Here is a 13,193-nt window from a genome sequence, read left to right on the forward strand (position 1 = left end):
CACTCACCACGGCCCCCCTCACGGGACTCAAGGGCATTCCTGTCGTTTCCTCAGACACCTACAGTCTAACAGAAACTCCCACGTTATTTAACTTCTACTAAAATGAAATAAATAAATAAGCATGCTTTATTTTAATTCAGAAAAATAAAAAATAAAAATTAAGGTATTCGGGCAATTTGTTTTAAGGAAAATTACTCCATGTTTGGCGCGTTTATAAACCACCGGACCCATCGAAGGAAAAGGGAAAAAACAAAGAAAGATCTCTCTCTCTCTCTCACTCTGTGTGAAAGTATGGAATGGAAAGAAAGATCATCAAAAAAACAAAACGCTTTGAAAACTCTAAGAGTGAAAGAAAGAGAAAGTGAGGGGAAAATTTAGAGAGAGCAGCCCCAAACCCGGAAACCAAACCAAACCAAAACCAAAACAGAGACGCTACTGCGTGTGTGTGTTTGTTTGTTGAAAGAGAGAGCAAAGTGCAAAACCCAGATATCTAAACACTTCCGGGCTTTCTCTGTCTATCTCCCCATTTGATCGGAGCCTCTCATTCATTGTACAGAAGCATTCTGGGACCGTCCTCGGATAACTGTACGATCAGGACCCCACTTTTTGTCTGGTTCCAAAATCCCTCCCCGAGCCCGTACAATGGAGCGGTACGGTCGGGCTACTGAAGGCTCTATATCCGATCCGTCTCCGGAATGGACCTCTCCGGGACCCGAAACCGGACTGGAAGGTAAGCTCGGAGACCCTGCATTTCAGTTCCATTGTTGTTTTGATCAAAATCCTCTGCGTTCTGGCGACTTTGATTCGGAAATTGCAGTGGAATGTATGCGAGCTATATTGGGTTTTGATCTTTTGTGTGTTTTGCGGAATGTAGAGCCTATGTGGCAATTGGGATTGGGTGGTCCGGAATCGTACCCGGAACGGCCGGATGAGGCCGACTGTATCTATTATCTGCGAACCGGGTTTTGTGGGTACGGCTCCCGGTGTCGGTTCAATCATCCCCGTGACCGCGGCGCGGTAACTTTTTTTTGAAATTCCCTCATTGTTTAATTTAGGGCTTAATTGGAAGTTCCTATTGGTTTTCAATGTGATCAATTCAGATTTTGTGAGTTAAATTTTGGTTTGATCTTTGCTTTATGTTTGGATTTGATCATGGGTTTGTGAAACTTGAGCAGTTTGGTTAGTGTAATTGAGGTGAAGGTATTGGAGTTTTTACTATTTCTGGAAGGAATTTTTCTATGTTCGAAGTTAAGTGAATGAGATCTATACAGTTGATATAGTGATTCCTTAATTGAGTTTGACGGCAGTGCACTACTCAGGTTATAGGAGCTGCACGGCCTGGTGGAGGGGAGTACCCAGAGCGAGTGGGCCAGCCTGTGTGCCAGGTACTGAATTTGGTCGTTCTAGCTGATTTTGAAGCTTGCGTTGTATGCAAAATGGTTGATATAGGAAAATGTCTGTAAATTCATTTACTCAGTTCTGCTGGATTGTTACAGTTCATGTTTGTAATTTGTAAATTAAAGCATTTTGTTTTTATATATTTTGTGATATTTTATTATTTGATTATCTATGAAATTAGTCTGTCCCCCCATCGTGCTGACTATCCTGCTATTGCATTTCCAGTATTACATGAGGACAAGGACATGTAAATTTGGTGCTTCCTGTAAATACCACCATCCTCGGCAGGGAGGAGAATCTACCCCCGTTTCACTAAATTATTTTGGATATCCGTTACGTCAGGTCTGTATTCTTGATGTCTAGCCTAATATCTCAAATATATTTATTTTATTGGAATCATATATCCTCAGTGTGCACTTAAGTTTGATCTAAACGGGGATTTTTTTCGAATACAGGGTGAAAAAGAGTGTTCCTACTATGTAAAAACTGGGCAGTGCAAGTTTGGCGGGACGTGTAAATTCCATCATCCACAACCTGCTGGCATACATGTTCCACCAGTATCATTAGCACCACCGGTTGCAGCTATGCCTACACAAACATTACATCCAGGTGTGCAGTCTTCATCTGTTCCTTCATCACAACAATATGGGGTAGTTGTTGCAAGGCCTCCTCTGCTATCGGGCTCATATGTTCAAAGTCCTTATGGTCCCGTGCTGCTACCAAGCATGGTTCCTTTTCCGGGATGGAATCATTACCCGGTAGGTGGAGCTTCTTTACTTTATCATTGTTTTGAACCATATGCGTTTTTATGAAGCTGTTAACCACCTGGTGCAGGTACCCATAAGCCCAGTACCCTCTCCTAGTTCTCAGCCCTCTGTTGGTTCTGGGCCGCTTTATGGGATGACACCCTTGTATCCAGCAGCATCTGCCTATCCTGGAACGTATCAACCCTTACCTTCATCTGTTGGTCCTCCAGGAAGTAGTCAGAAGGAATACTCATTTCCAGAAAGACCTGGCCAACAGGAATGTCTGCATTACATGAGAACGGGAGATTGTAAATTTGGCTCCTCATGTAGATATCATCATCCACCTGAATTGGTTGCACCAAAAACGAACGTTGTTCTTAACCTCATTGGTCTTCCTTTGCGTCCTGTAAGCATCTTTTACACCTTATTTACATTATGATGCTTTCCATCAATCGTGGTGGTCGTTTTTTTTTAATTACCTGTAAAATGTCCTCATGAATCAGACACTTTTTGCTTATTGTTTTGTTTTGAAAGAAAATAATAACATATATCAGTTATCACTAGTTTCATGTGAGGTTGTGAAGTATTTTTCCTGAACTTTTTCTGAATGCCTTATGCCAATACTGCATTTGTTGGTCTAGTGTTACTTTTTACTCATCATATTATGCAGCTACTTTGAATCCATAATAAAGTTGTTCTTGTTTCTTTTTGGTAATTGCATTCCTGTATTTTTGACAATTATAGCCCACCATATTGGTCTTTCAAACAGAGAAGATTATGAATATAGCGCATACAATATGCTTTGGGGGTGAGCACTCATTATAGTGCCTGTATCATACATCCAAAGCAGCACAAAGTAGTCATCCATATTTGGCTATATGATTAGCTGTAATAGGCTGGGTCATCTGGGCACTGACGATTGTCCAGCCCAAACTTTTGTCAGGTTAAGCATTTGGGGCCATGACATTTCCTTGGGCATATGCGATTGGCCATGATGTGGGCCTGTCATCTGGGCACATTTGATCCTCCTTCCTGTTTCCATCACCTATTTTGAGGCAAAATTTTCCGTCACATCAAGGGATTTCACTCTCCTTTAATTGTTAATGGCCAAGATGGTTATTGTGAAATTGGTCTTCTGTGCCATTGGTTCCTAATGTCCTAGTGCTTGATTAGCCTGGAGCCAATGGTATAATTGAAGTCCTAAATGTCCTTTGCAGTTATACATAAATCGGTATGGCCTCTCTGGTAGCTGTGTGATTGTTTCATCCGCTTGGTTTCAGTTTCCTTACTATTTTTGAACTTTTGGCCAGTTTTAACTTGATCTGCCATTGTTCAAGTCAAATTCAGTTTTACCTCTTATTAAATATATGGCCTTTTCTTTGTCTTCCTTAAGATCCAGTTTTAGTGGGCTCCATTTTATGGTTGATGTCTTGACACGAAATTTGCAGTTCATCCAGAATCAACCCAACTGTTCTTTCAGATATGTTTTGCATTTCTTTCATAGGTTACTTGTAGGCTCTCTCTCCATGTAAGTATATCATTTCTATTAATCAAATAACATCAAGGTCAACAATTATCCCAAGGTTTTCTAGTTACGAATCAATGTTAGATTTCACTTTGACTCTATTAATATGAGCATGTCACATGTTACCTATCCAAATATATATATATATATTAGTGTGTCACAAGTTATCTGTTAGAATGTTATTGTACTTTTTTAATATCGATCTGTCTACTTTTGTTGTTTGTTCAGTTTTAACGTTATTCTTCCTTTTAAAGGAAAAATACAATTTAGTCTCTAGTTTTTCACCCCCAAAAAAAAAAAAAAACACCTAAATTACTGAAAAAATAAAAGAGTAGAACTCCCAAAGATGAATCTGTTTAAAGAAAGGTCCTTCTGTTATGGTTCTGTCCAAAATCATGATGAAAATGAAACGTGGCATGCTACTGAAACAATTGTGCTGCTGCCACATTGCATATGTCAAATTGTAAGATGAAAACTGAAAAAACCAAGTAAAAAAATTTCTAAAATCAAAACTCAAAAAATATGAAAAAAATGAAAACATATCGAGAAATCATGAATGAGGATGGAGTAGGGTTCCCCCCAATGGTGCAGTAAGTTGGGAGGCCCTTTTTGTGTGTGTTTTGGGGGGTGGTTTTTGGGGGGGGGGGGGGGGGGGGGGGGAAGAGGAGGATTCACCTTGCCACTGCACATCAGTGGGAGTCCTCCCTCCCACCCACTACCACATGGGATCCACTCCCACCCACTACCACATGGGATCCACTCCCACCCACTACCACATGGCATTAGTGGATCCTTCCCTCCCACTGTTGCGTAGTTGGGATGGCCACCCACTTTTTGTTCCACCCCGACCATAGTGGTGGGGAGGTGAGTCCTCCCCACTTCCACAGGATGAGGGGAGGGGTTCTCTTCTCACCGCACTGCTGGTTGCACCGTCGGGGTACGAGTGTTGGGTGGAACCCTGACCCGAACGTTGTGGTTTGTTTTTTTTTTTTTCATTTTTTTGGTAATCTCACTCTTTTGGCATGTAGCTCCTACTTCCTTAGTGGCATCTCGCATTAGTATTTCCATTAGGGTTTTTTCTTATAAAAAAGAAAAAGAAAAAATCCATTAGGGTTTCATCCAAAACTCTAACAGAAGGACCTTTTTTTAAATTGGGTTAATCTTAGGGACCTGTAGTGTTTTTGATACGGTTCAGGAAATTGTTTTCTTTTCCTGGTAAAAAATTGGGATCTAAATTTGAGTTTTTTTCTTCTTTTAATGACTATACTGTTATCATATTAGGGCGGCTTTATTGTTGCGAATCCTTATTGTGTCCATCATAAGTTTTTATCTTCGATTTCTTCATTTTTATATAATTTATTTCTATGATGTTTAATATAATTTGTGTGGATTTCCAGCATGCACACATTAATACATATATTCCTAAATTCTAGAGAGATGAAAAACAAACATATATGTTATTTGGCTGCTACTTTAAGTTTCAGTTAGTACCCTACTGCATGAAAAAATTTTCTTGGGACCAAAGAGGGGGTTAAGAATAATTGTGATGTAAGGATTATAAGGTTATGGATGTGGGTCTGTCCAGCTGGAAGAAACTAGTTCATTAAACTCGAAAGAGTTGATCAGCAAAGTGCATGCAGGTGATTGTTTTGAGAGGAAGCTGACGACTAATAATTTGAGCAAGATTTATTTGATGACGATAATTTGAGCAAGATTAAGCTCGCTGTCTTATTCTTATTGATATAGCAAATGCCAAAATAGGTTCACCGTATTACTTCAAATCCTCAATCACACCAAAGAGTCACATAGGACAAGAATATATCTGCAGCTGCTGCAATGAATGAGGTAGCTTATTGGCTGAAAGTATACTTCATACTCTTGGAAGCTATGATGGGGAAGAAGTTAACATATTTTATAGCAAGTGATGATGAAAGAATTGAAGAGATAGTATTTAAATTTGATTCATCATCTTTCATGTTAAAGCGCAGACCCATTGGGTTGGAGCAGCAACCCATGTTCTTTTTCTCCTGTCCTATATATTTAGGATCATGGACTTGGCACCTCCAGTTAATACTTCATGTAAGCCTTAGTACCCACTTTCATCTTGCCACATCACCCTCTAATAAATATTATTGAGAACACAATATAATGTGAACCATACAGAGTATGGCCTGATTAAATGCATCTAGATTTCATATCTGCCAAAAACGCAACCAATACTGTACTAAATCAAGATGAACTGTTGTTACATGTAATCTACTTAGCCGGAATGGTCTGTAGTTTTTGATCAGTGGTTTTTCCAGATCTTCTTACTGCTGATTTTTTTATTTCTCAATTACATATGTTGGGGATTGTGTGTTCTTTAGAACCTTCCATCTGGAATCTAGTTTGTGGTGTCAATGATGTTCATCATATCTTTTCTCTCATGTGAGTTATCATTTATCGTTCATTGAGGCTACTCTTAGGTTTCTCTTGTCTACTCTCGGCTCGTCTTACTGTGACTTTTCTATTTCTCATACTAGCAGGCGTGTCTTTTGATTTCAGATTTATTGATTGTTGATTTTTTTATCCTGAAGGAGTTCTTGTTTTAAGCTACTTATCTTTCATTCCATTGTGTACTAGTCCAACTCTGAAGAGTGCATATGAGGTTTTTGTTAGCATACCAAGTCAGATAATTTTCAAATGATGGGTCATGCATATCATGTAAAGGGTGAAGAACTTAAAGAGTCTAGCTTTTATGTGAGTGGGGGGCAACAGACAAATTTCCAAAAGATATGAATGAAAAAGTAAAATAGTAATGCGATAATTGTTTCTTAAATATCATTTTTGAAACAGATAATGATATGTTATGATTGTACTAACAAGTTTAATTATTTGGAAGTCTAATAGAGTAATGTTGCAATTAAAGTTCAAATCTTAGCCAAATAATTGAATTCATCATATTGTCCAAATAATTGAGAAAAACTGAAAAATAAATTAGAGGACTCTTCAATTAGTAAAAATAATAATATTTTTATTTAAATAGCAACTTTTTGAGCTCATACCTTATTTCATTGGGTATAATTAGATAAACACCCCAAAGGTTTCTAAAACTTGAAGTTACCCTAAGTTTGTTAAAAACTTTAGTGGGATGGTTAGCGATGCTCTAATGTATGTGGCTCCCCTACTCCCCCGCCCCCTCCCAATCATGTAAGCGGTGTATAAAGATTTAGTAAAATGTGAAATAAGTTGTTTTTAATATCCCCATGAAAAATGGCATTATGACTAAGGATCTATGGTGTTTAAATTAGGAATTCATAAAATGTAATTTAAATGCATGTCATGTATTGGGTTAGTAGTTGGGCTTTTAATCAGTTGCAGTTGCATTTGCATGTCATCTATGTAGTATGAATGCTGGTACAGAGTGTCTGCACTTAACTCCATGAGTTCATCAGTGTACCTTCCAGTTTACTGGAACCCTTGTCTGGTATATGTAGTTTTGCTTGCTCGGCATTTTTTTCTTTGTTGGGACTTGATTGTGTGAAATTGTCTGAACATGATTTTCTTCAATTTCTATTTTTTTTTTTTTAAGAAATACATGTGAATGAAAGAAGACAAAAATGTTATGGAAAAAAAGAAGAAAAAATGATGATAACAAACAAAACAAAAACTGACGGGAAGTGCAAGAGACGGTTAATGAAGTTGTAATAAATTGTAGAAATAATAATAAACAAAGGGGTAATTGACTGGAAGTGTAAAAGAAGAGAAGTGCAAGAGACGGGTAATGAAGTGGTGATAAAGGGTGAAAGTAATAATATGCAAAGCGATAACGACCAAAAGTACAAGAGACAAGTAATGAAGTAGCAATAAAGAGTATACAACGTTGGCAAAAAGATGAATGGTTATATTATGACCTTTCAAATTTTACTCTTACAATTTATTTAATTTTTTGAAAAATGAAATAACTTGGCTTAATAGGAGAAGAGTGTTATGCTTAAGAAATTATATAGTTCATAGATATACTGCTTTTAATCCTTTTATGGTTTAGCTTATTACCAATGCTGTCGTGTTTTCCTTCTGTGCTAACCTTTTGTCATGTTCTTTCTTCATACCTCTGTGTTGATACTATTTTTCAAAATTTTTGTCCTGCTGACCTCCTATTTGTACCTGTCATTAAGAGTGACCGATCACTTTCTCTATTTCCAAATGTAATATGATATGTTCTCTACCCTTTTTAAATGTATCGTGTGCTTCATTGTGCTTTGAGTGCTTATTGGTTATTTTATTTTATTTTATATTTTTATCAGGGTGCACCTCCTTGCACTCATTATGCACAACGTGGAGTATGCAAGTTTGGGCCTGCATGCAAATTTGATCATCCAACGGGAACATTGAGCTACAGTCCATCTGCATCTTCACTAGCTGATATGCCAGTTGCACCCTACCCTGTGGGATCTTCAATTGGTACTCTAGCCCCATCATCTTCATCTTCAGAGTTGCGGCCCGAACTTACTTCAGGATCCAGCAAGGACTCTGTCTCATCCAGAATGTCATCGTCAATGAGCACTTCTAGTGGATCAGTTGGTTCAACTTTTTCAAAGAGTGAACCTATTCCTCATTTGACTGTACAGCAGTCTGCTCATGGTTCTGGCCCTTCGACTGGCAGCAGCAGTGGTGGCACTGGGCTTCGCTCTTCAAACTAAGCCACATCAAGTCACACCCTTTTTATTACTCATTTTGATCAAATTTCATGGGCCAAAACATAATTTTTTGGTGGAAGTCCTCAAAAAGAGGCGCCATCTCTCAGTTACCAATGTACCACGGTTCAGCCTAGCACACAGCAGTCTAAATTTTCTCTATGTTCATATAGTCTTTTTATGGCCACTTCCTACATCTTGAATAAACCATGGCCAACTTTCAAAAGTTTAGCATACCTCATATAGCATTCCACCTTAATTCTGAATAACCATGAAGGAACCTGCAGGTCCATGAGACAAATCAGTGGCCATCTCTCCAATTTTCAGAGTTTGTTGTGTTTTTTTCATCCAATCTTTTTCGAAATGAAAAAGATGTGTCCCATAGTGTTTTCTCTTTTACATTGACTGTGTGTCCATGTCTTTCTTTTTTATTTTTCTTTGATATTGGGAACAAGCTTCTAATTCATCTTAGAAAGGAATTCGAAGGTCTTATTGTTCCCCCACTTTTTTGTCTAGGGTTTATCATAAAAAGAGAAGTAATGATCAAGACACTCCAAGGAGGCATCAGACTGCTATGTTATACGGGATGGGACCCAAAGTCATGTTGTGGCAATTAGAATGTTTGACTTGGATCTTGATAAGTTTATTACGAAATACAAATTTATGAAAGAACACTCTGGAATGTGTAATAATTGTTCCCTTCTATTTCTCCATTTATAAAAGAGATACTTTCTCTTTGCTTCCTGTCATCTTTGCTTATATACACCGAACTCTGGTAAACCAGGAAAGAGTGCTCTCTCTCTCTCTCTCTCTCTCTCTCTCTCTCTCTCTCACACACACACACACACACATTTTTGCAGGAATGTTGATGATTTACAAAATATCATTCTGCCCTTTGAAGTTCAGCTGCGGCATTCACAAAAATGCCAGGTAACTTTGTCTGAAATAGACTTGAATAAATGTGCACGGATCTCTTGTCAGGTACAAAATTGGAATGATTACGAAGGGTTTTACATGGGGGAGATTATGAAGATGAAATCATGCTCTTTGTTGATATATATAGGGCACCTTATGACACTTGGTTCGATTATTTCCAGGTAGCCAGATATTGTTGGGTTACTTTAGAGGAGTGAGTATGCTGCAGGCCAGCCGCAAGGTCACGAACTAAAAAAAAAAACAAATTAGAAGGATGGAGCATGTTTTTGTCTCTGGACCATACTCCTTCTACTCTGGACAATGATGCTGATCTCAAGTTTCAATTTAATGGTAAAAATAAATTGGCTAATAGGTCTAAAATTTCTTGGATCACTACTTGCTAACAAGTGCCTAAATCATGACAAATTTCGGCAATTTCTCTACACGTAAAACATCCAGTAATGGTTCTTGTACCCCTAGTAACATCATGTTCCAAACGAGGCCAGGTTTTGATCCTCCTACTTTTGAAGTCGTTGACTTTAAATGGGAGCCTAAAATATATATACAGCACTCACTCACGGTGTACGGTTGAGTGTGAGGATCCTAGGCAACCCCATTCCCCATTCACCTATAGTACGGTCCCATTAACATTGGCATATTCGTCCCGTCCAGCCATTAATTTTGAGAGTAATTGAACTTTGATCACGATAGGTGATGATGAGCAAACTATAGAAACATGGCCAATCACCGGTAATACTAGTCTCATCGTGAAAGCTGTAAACTGTACATTCAAGCACTGCAATGGATTTATGAGCTATTTAGCTTGGTGACTACTTATCCATCACTCAACTAAGTGCAGTGTGCTTGTATGTATCAACGTATGCATTCCTTGTGAGGTTAGCTAGCTTTACTGAGGGAAAAGAATAGCCAAAAAGATCGAGAGACATCATGCAGTTAATATTAATAGGTAGGTTGAAATGAAGGAGAGTGGGAAAGAAAATGCATTAAAATGGATATCATGATTGGTTACTGATGAAAGAAAGCAAATAGAGCTTTCCCAAAAGCTTTCACTCACTCTTTGCGGGACTAAAACGGACATTCCAGTAGTACTCTTTCTTGCTGATCGATCAGCTATGGAATGTTTTGGTGTAATTACAGTAGTAGAAGAAAGAGTGGCAAGCAAAAGCAAAACTACAACAAAAACAATTGCATTTAAGCGGATTAATGACTTCAGAACGAACCTACACTCAAAAGAGTGAATAGCCAAAGTCAACTCCATCACCATAAGGAGAAAATAATGGAGAGCAAGAGGTTGAGGAAGAGGCCGGAGGCATTATCCCATAACTAGGATTGTCAATGGTTGGATACAAAGCATTCATGCATCCATCTTCCACCATCAACGGGTTGTCGGTCATGGCTGAGACTTCACTGGATTTCGACCCCCATGACTGCTGTATATCCCACAATTCAGGATTCAGTTCATAGAAGCCAGGAAAATCTCCAGCGTAATCTGATGCTGTTGGTGGCAAATTCACAGAGTCTAAAGGAAGCGCATTGCTGTCACAATGTGATTGAATTTCCATGGAATCCGTGTTCACATAGCAAGAGCTTTGACTATTTGAAGCACTAAAATTGGTGGGCTTTGGAGTAGTGGGATTGGAAGGAGGTCTCAAGCAGTTGTCAGGAACTATGCATCCCAAGTAGCCCGAGTTAGAATCATCAGAAAAGAAGAAACTATTGTCATCTGCTTTCCCATATGAAGTTTCTGCACACGCAACGTTGTTATTCAAAAGGGTAGGGTTCTCACTCTGAAAAGCAGTGTTAGGCTTAGGTGCAGTACTTTTCCTGTTGGTGGGTTGTTTCGTCTGAGTAGTAGTGAGGAACTGTGATGTTGGTAAGAGGGCTTGAACATCAAATGGTGTGAGAAGAGTGTGGAAGGTGGAGTTGTCAGCGTATACGAAGTTGGTTCTTGCTTGGGTGCCTTTAATGGACAATGCAGCCCTGTCATAAGCAAGAGCTGCTTCCTGAGCAGTGTCGAATGTGCCGAGCCAGTGCCTTTCTTTAGTTGTTGGGTCTCTGATTTCGGCAGCGTATCTGCCCCAAGGGCGCCGCCTCACCCCAAGAAACCTCCCTGGCTCCGCTTGCTTTCTTCGGCCTCTTCTTTCACCAGGTTGAGGTGGGGACATATTACGCTGGATTATTGCAAAACCAGTTTGAACCTGGCCAAGCTCAAAGTCATCTAAGGATTTATCCAAGGATTTGGAGGTGGACATTGCTGGTACTAGGGAAGAAAATGTGGCCAAATTGGGTAAGAGAAGATGAAAAATGGTAGGAGAAAGAGAAAAGAACGTTGAAAGAAATATGGGCAGGATCAGGATGAGGGTGCAAGTTGATAAGGGGAAGTGAAAGGTTTTGTTTTTGAATGGAAGTGTGAGTGTTGTGGGGGAGCTCTTTTAAAGACTCTGATCTGATCGTGGAGAAAAAGGAGAAAGGACACTGTGGCTGTCATTCCTTGGAAGACCATTCTTTCTTTCCCACGTACTGAGTACGTAGGTGTAAACTTCAACCAATCTCCTTTTTTCTTGATTATTTTGAATCCCATATTCCTTCATCTCACCTATAATAAGTAAAAAAGAAAAGGAAAAAAAGCTAGTTATGTAATGAAAATAAAGATTCCTTTCAGTTGTCGAAATTCAATTAGCTGAATTCTGATTTTTATTTCTTTGCAATAGTTGTTTTTCTTTCTAGTTTCAATAAGAGCCTAAAATATATACACGTTCTCTGCCTTTTAATAATGCATAAACCTGATCTAAAAGCTTCAAAACAAGCATCACGTTGTCAATATGGTTCAGGATTATTAATTTAAGTGAAATATTACATCATTTCAATGCGAGCCTTTGTCATCATGAACCGATAATATCGAGTGGTAAGTATCTGTGATCATTAAGTCACATGCAAACCCATCTACTTGCTAATCTATGTACCTAGAATTTGACCCAGTAAAACTCTACTAATTTCTATATATTATATATATATAAAAGAATCTATCTCTAGATAACGATTAGATTGCTGTGTCATATAAAAAATCATTGTATGAAATATACATCTCCCATGATAACTAAGAACCATATATAATTGAATGGTTGGTAACACTTACAGATGATGATATCCATGAAGAACTAATCCCACAGAAAAATTAAGAACCAGAAAAGGAAAACAGCAGCATGGTTTTTGTCAGCATACTCCTAGAGAGTCTCAAATATTTTGAATTCGAAGGTAGTGATATTGGATATGAGTCATATTATCTCTAATGGGCACATGTGAATCCGCATTTTATGCAAAATAAAACGACCAAATTCCTCAGATGTTCTTGTCTGCTTCATGATTTTTCAAAGGAGCAGTTAAGATTATCTACAATACGGAGATTATCTAATAGGCTACCCTGTCCTGCATCATGGAAACAACCCCACACCTGAGTACAAACACAAAAGTTTCTCTCCACAAAGGGCCATAAGTCAAAGTTCTATAGCTTTTATTCTTGTCAGTTCATGTGCCACACGTTTAAGGTTACTCGTAATATAGTGGAATTTCCAGTTTTTGCCTTCTCTGGGTGTGTTAAAATTATGTTGCCTTTAAGGTAAGTGTTCAATCTTGGAATTCTAAGTTAAAATAAGATCTTGCAGGTAAAATTGGAGAAAAGAAACGGCAGCCATTTCGTACTTTCTACCCGTTCTGTGCAGAATCCCTTTTTAGTAGTTCAAGTAAATTCTCCAAATTTGTTTATGAGTACAAGAGTCACTGTCTCTGATCTCCAAAAGTAATTAGAAAAGGCTATGGTCAAAAGGGTAATCAAAAGCTTAAAGAACGCTTCTAAAGCTAGCAAGGTGGATCGAACTGCCCAAACAAAAGCAGTAAGTGGGACACTAAGCCAAT

At 38.5% G+C, this 13,193-nt stretch overlaps 2 protein-coding genes across 2 annotated transcripts; one reads left to right on the plus strand and one right to left on the minus strand.

The window, feature by feature from the left end:
* Window positions 1-232: 232 nt before the first annotated feature.
* LOC122319018 (zinc finger CCCH domain-containing protein 34) lies at window positions 233-9,094 on the plus strand. The gene is made up of 7 exons (XM_043136876.1): window positions 233-730; window positions 875-1,017; window positions 1,320-1,385; window positions 1,624-1,740; window positions 1,854-2,156; window positions 2,233-2,550; window positions 7,956-9,094. The coding sequence occupies exons 1-7, from the start codon at window positions 643-645 to the stop codon at window positions 8,349-8,351; spliced, it is 1,431 nt and encodes a 476-aa protein (XP_042992810.1). The 5' UTR covers window positions 233-642; the 3' UTR covers window positions 8,352-9,094.
* Window positions 9,095-10,330: 1,236 nt separating this feature from the next.
* Window positions 10,331-11,851, minus strand: LOC122302771 (ethylene-responsive transcription factor ERF086). Its single transcript, XM_043114191.1, has one exon. It carries the CDS (start codon window positions 11,531-11,533, stop codon window positions 10,508-10,510), a length of 1,026 nt encoding a protein of 341 aa, XP_042970125.1. The 5' UTR covers window positions 11,534-11,851; the 3' UTR covers window positions 10,331-10,507.
* Between the last annotated feature and the right edge of the window lie 1,342 nt (window positions 11,852-13,193).

This window comes from Carya illinoinensis, chromosome 1 (assembly GCF_018687715.1).
Source record: "Carya illinoinensis cultivar Pawnee chromosome 1, C.illinoinensisPawnee_v1, whole genome shotgun sequence".
Lineage (NCBI taxonomy): Eukaryota > Viridiplantae > Streptophyta > Magnoliopsida > Fagales > Juglandaceae > Carya > Carya illinoinensis.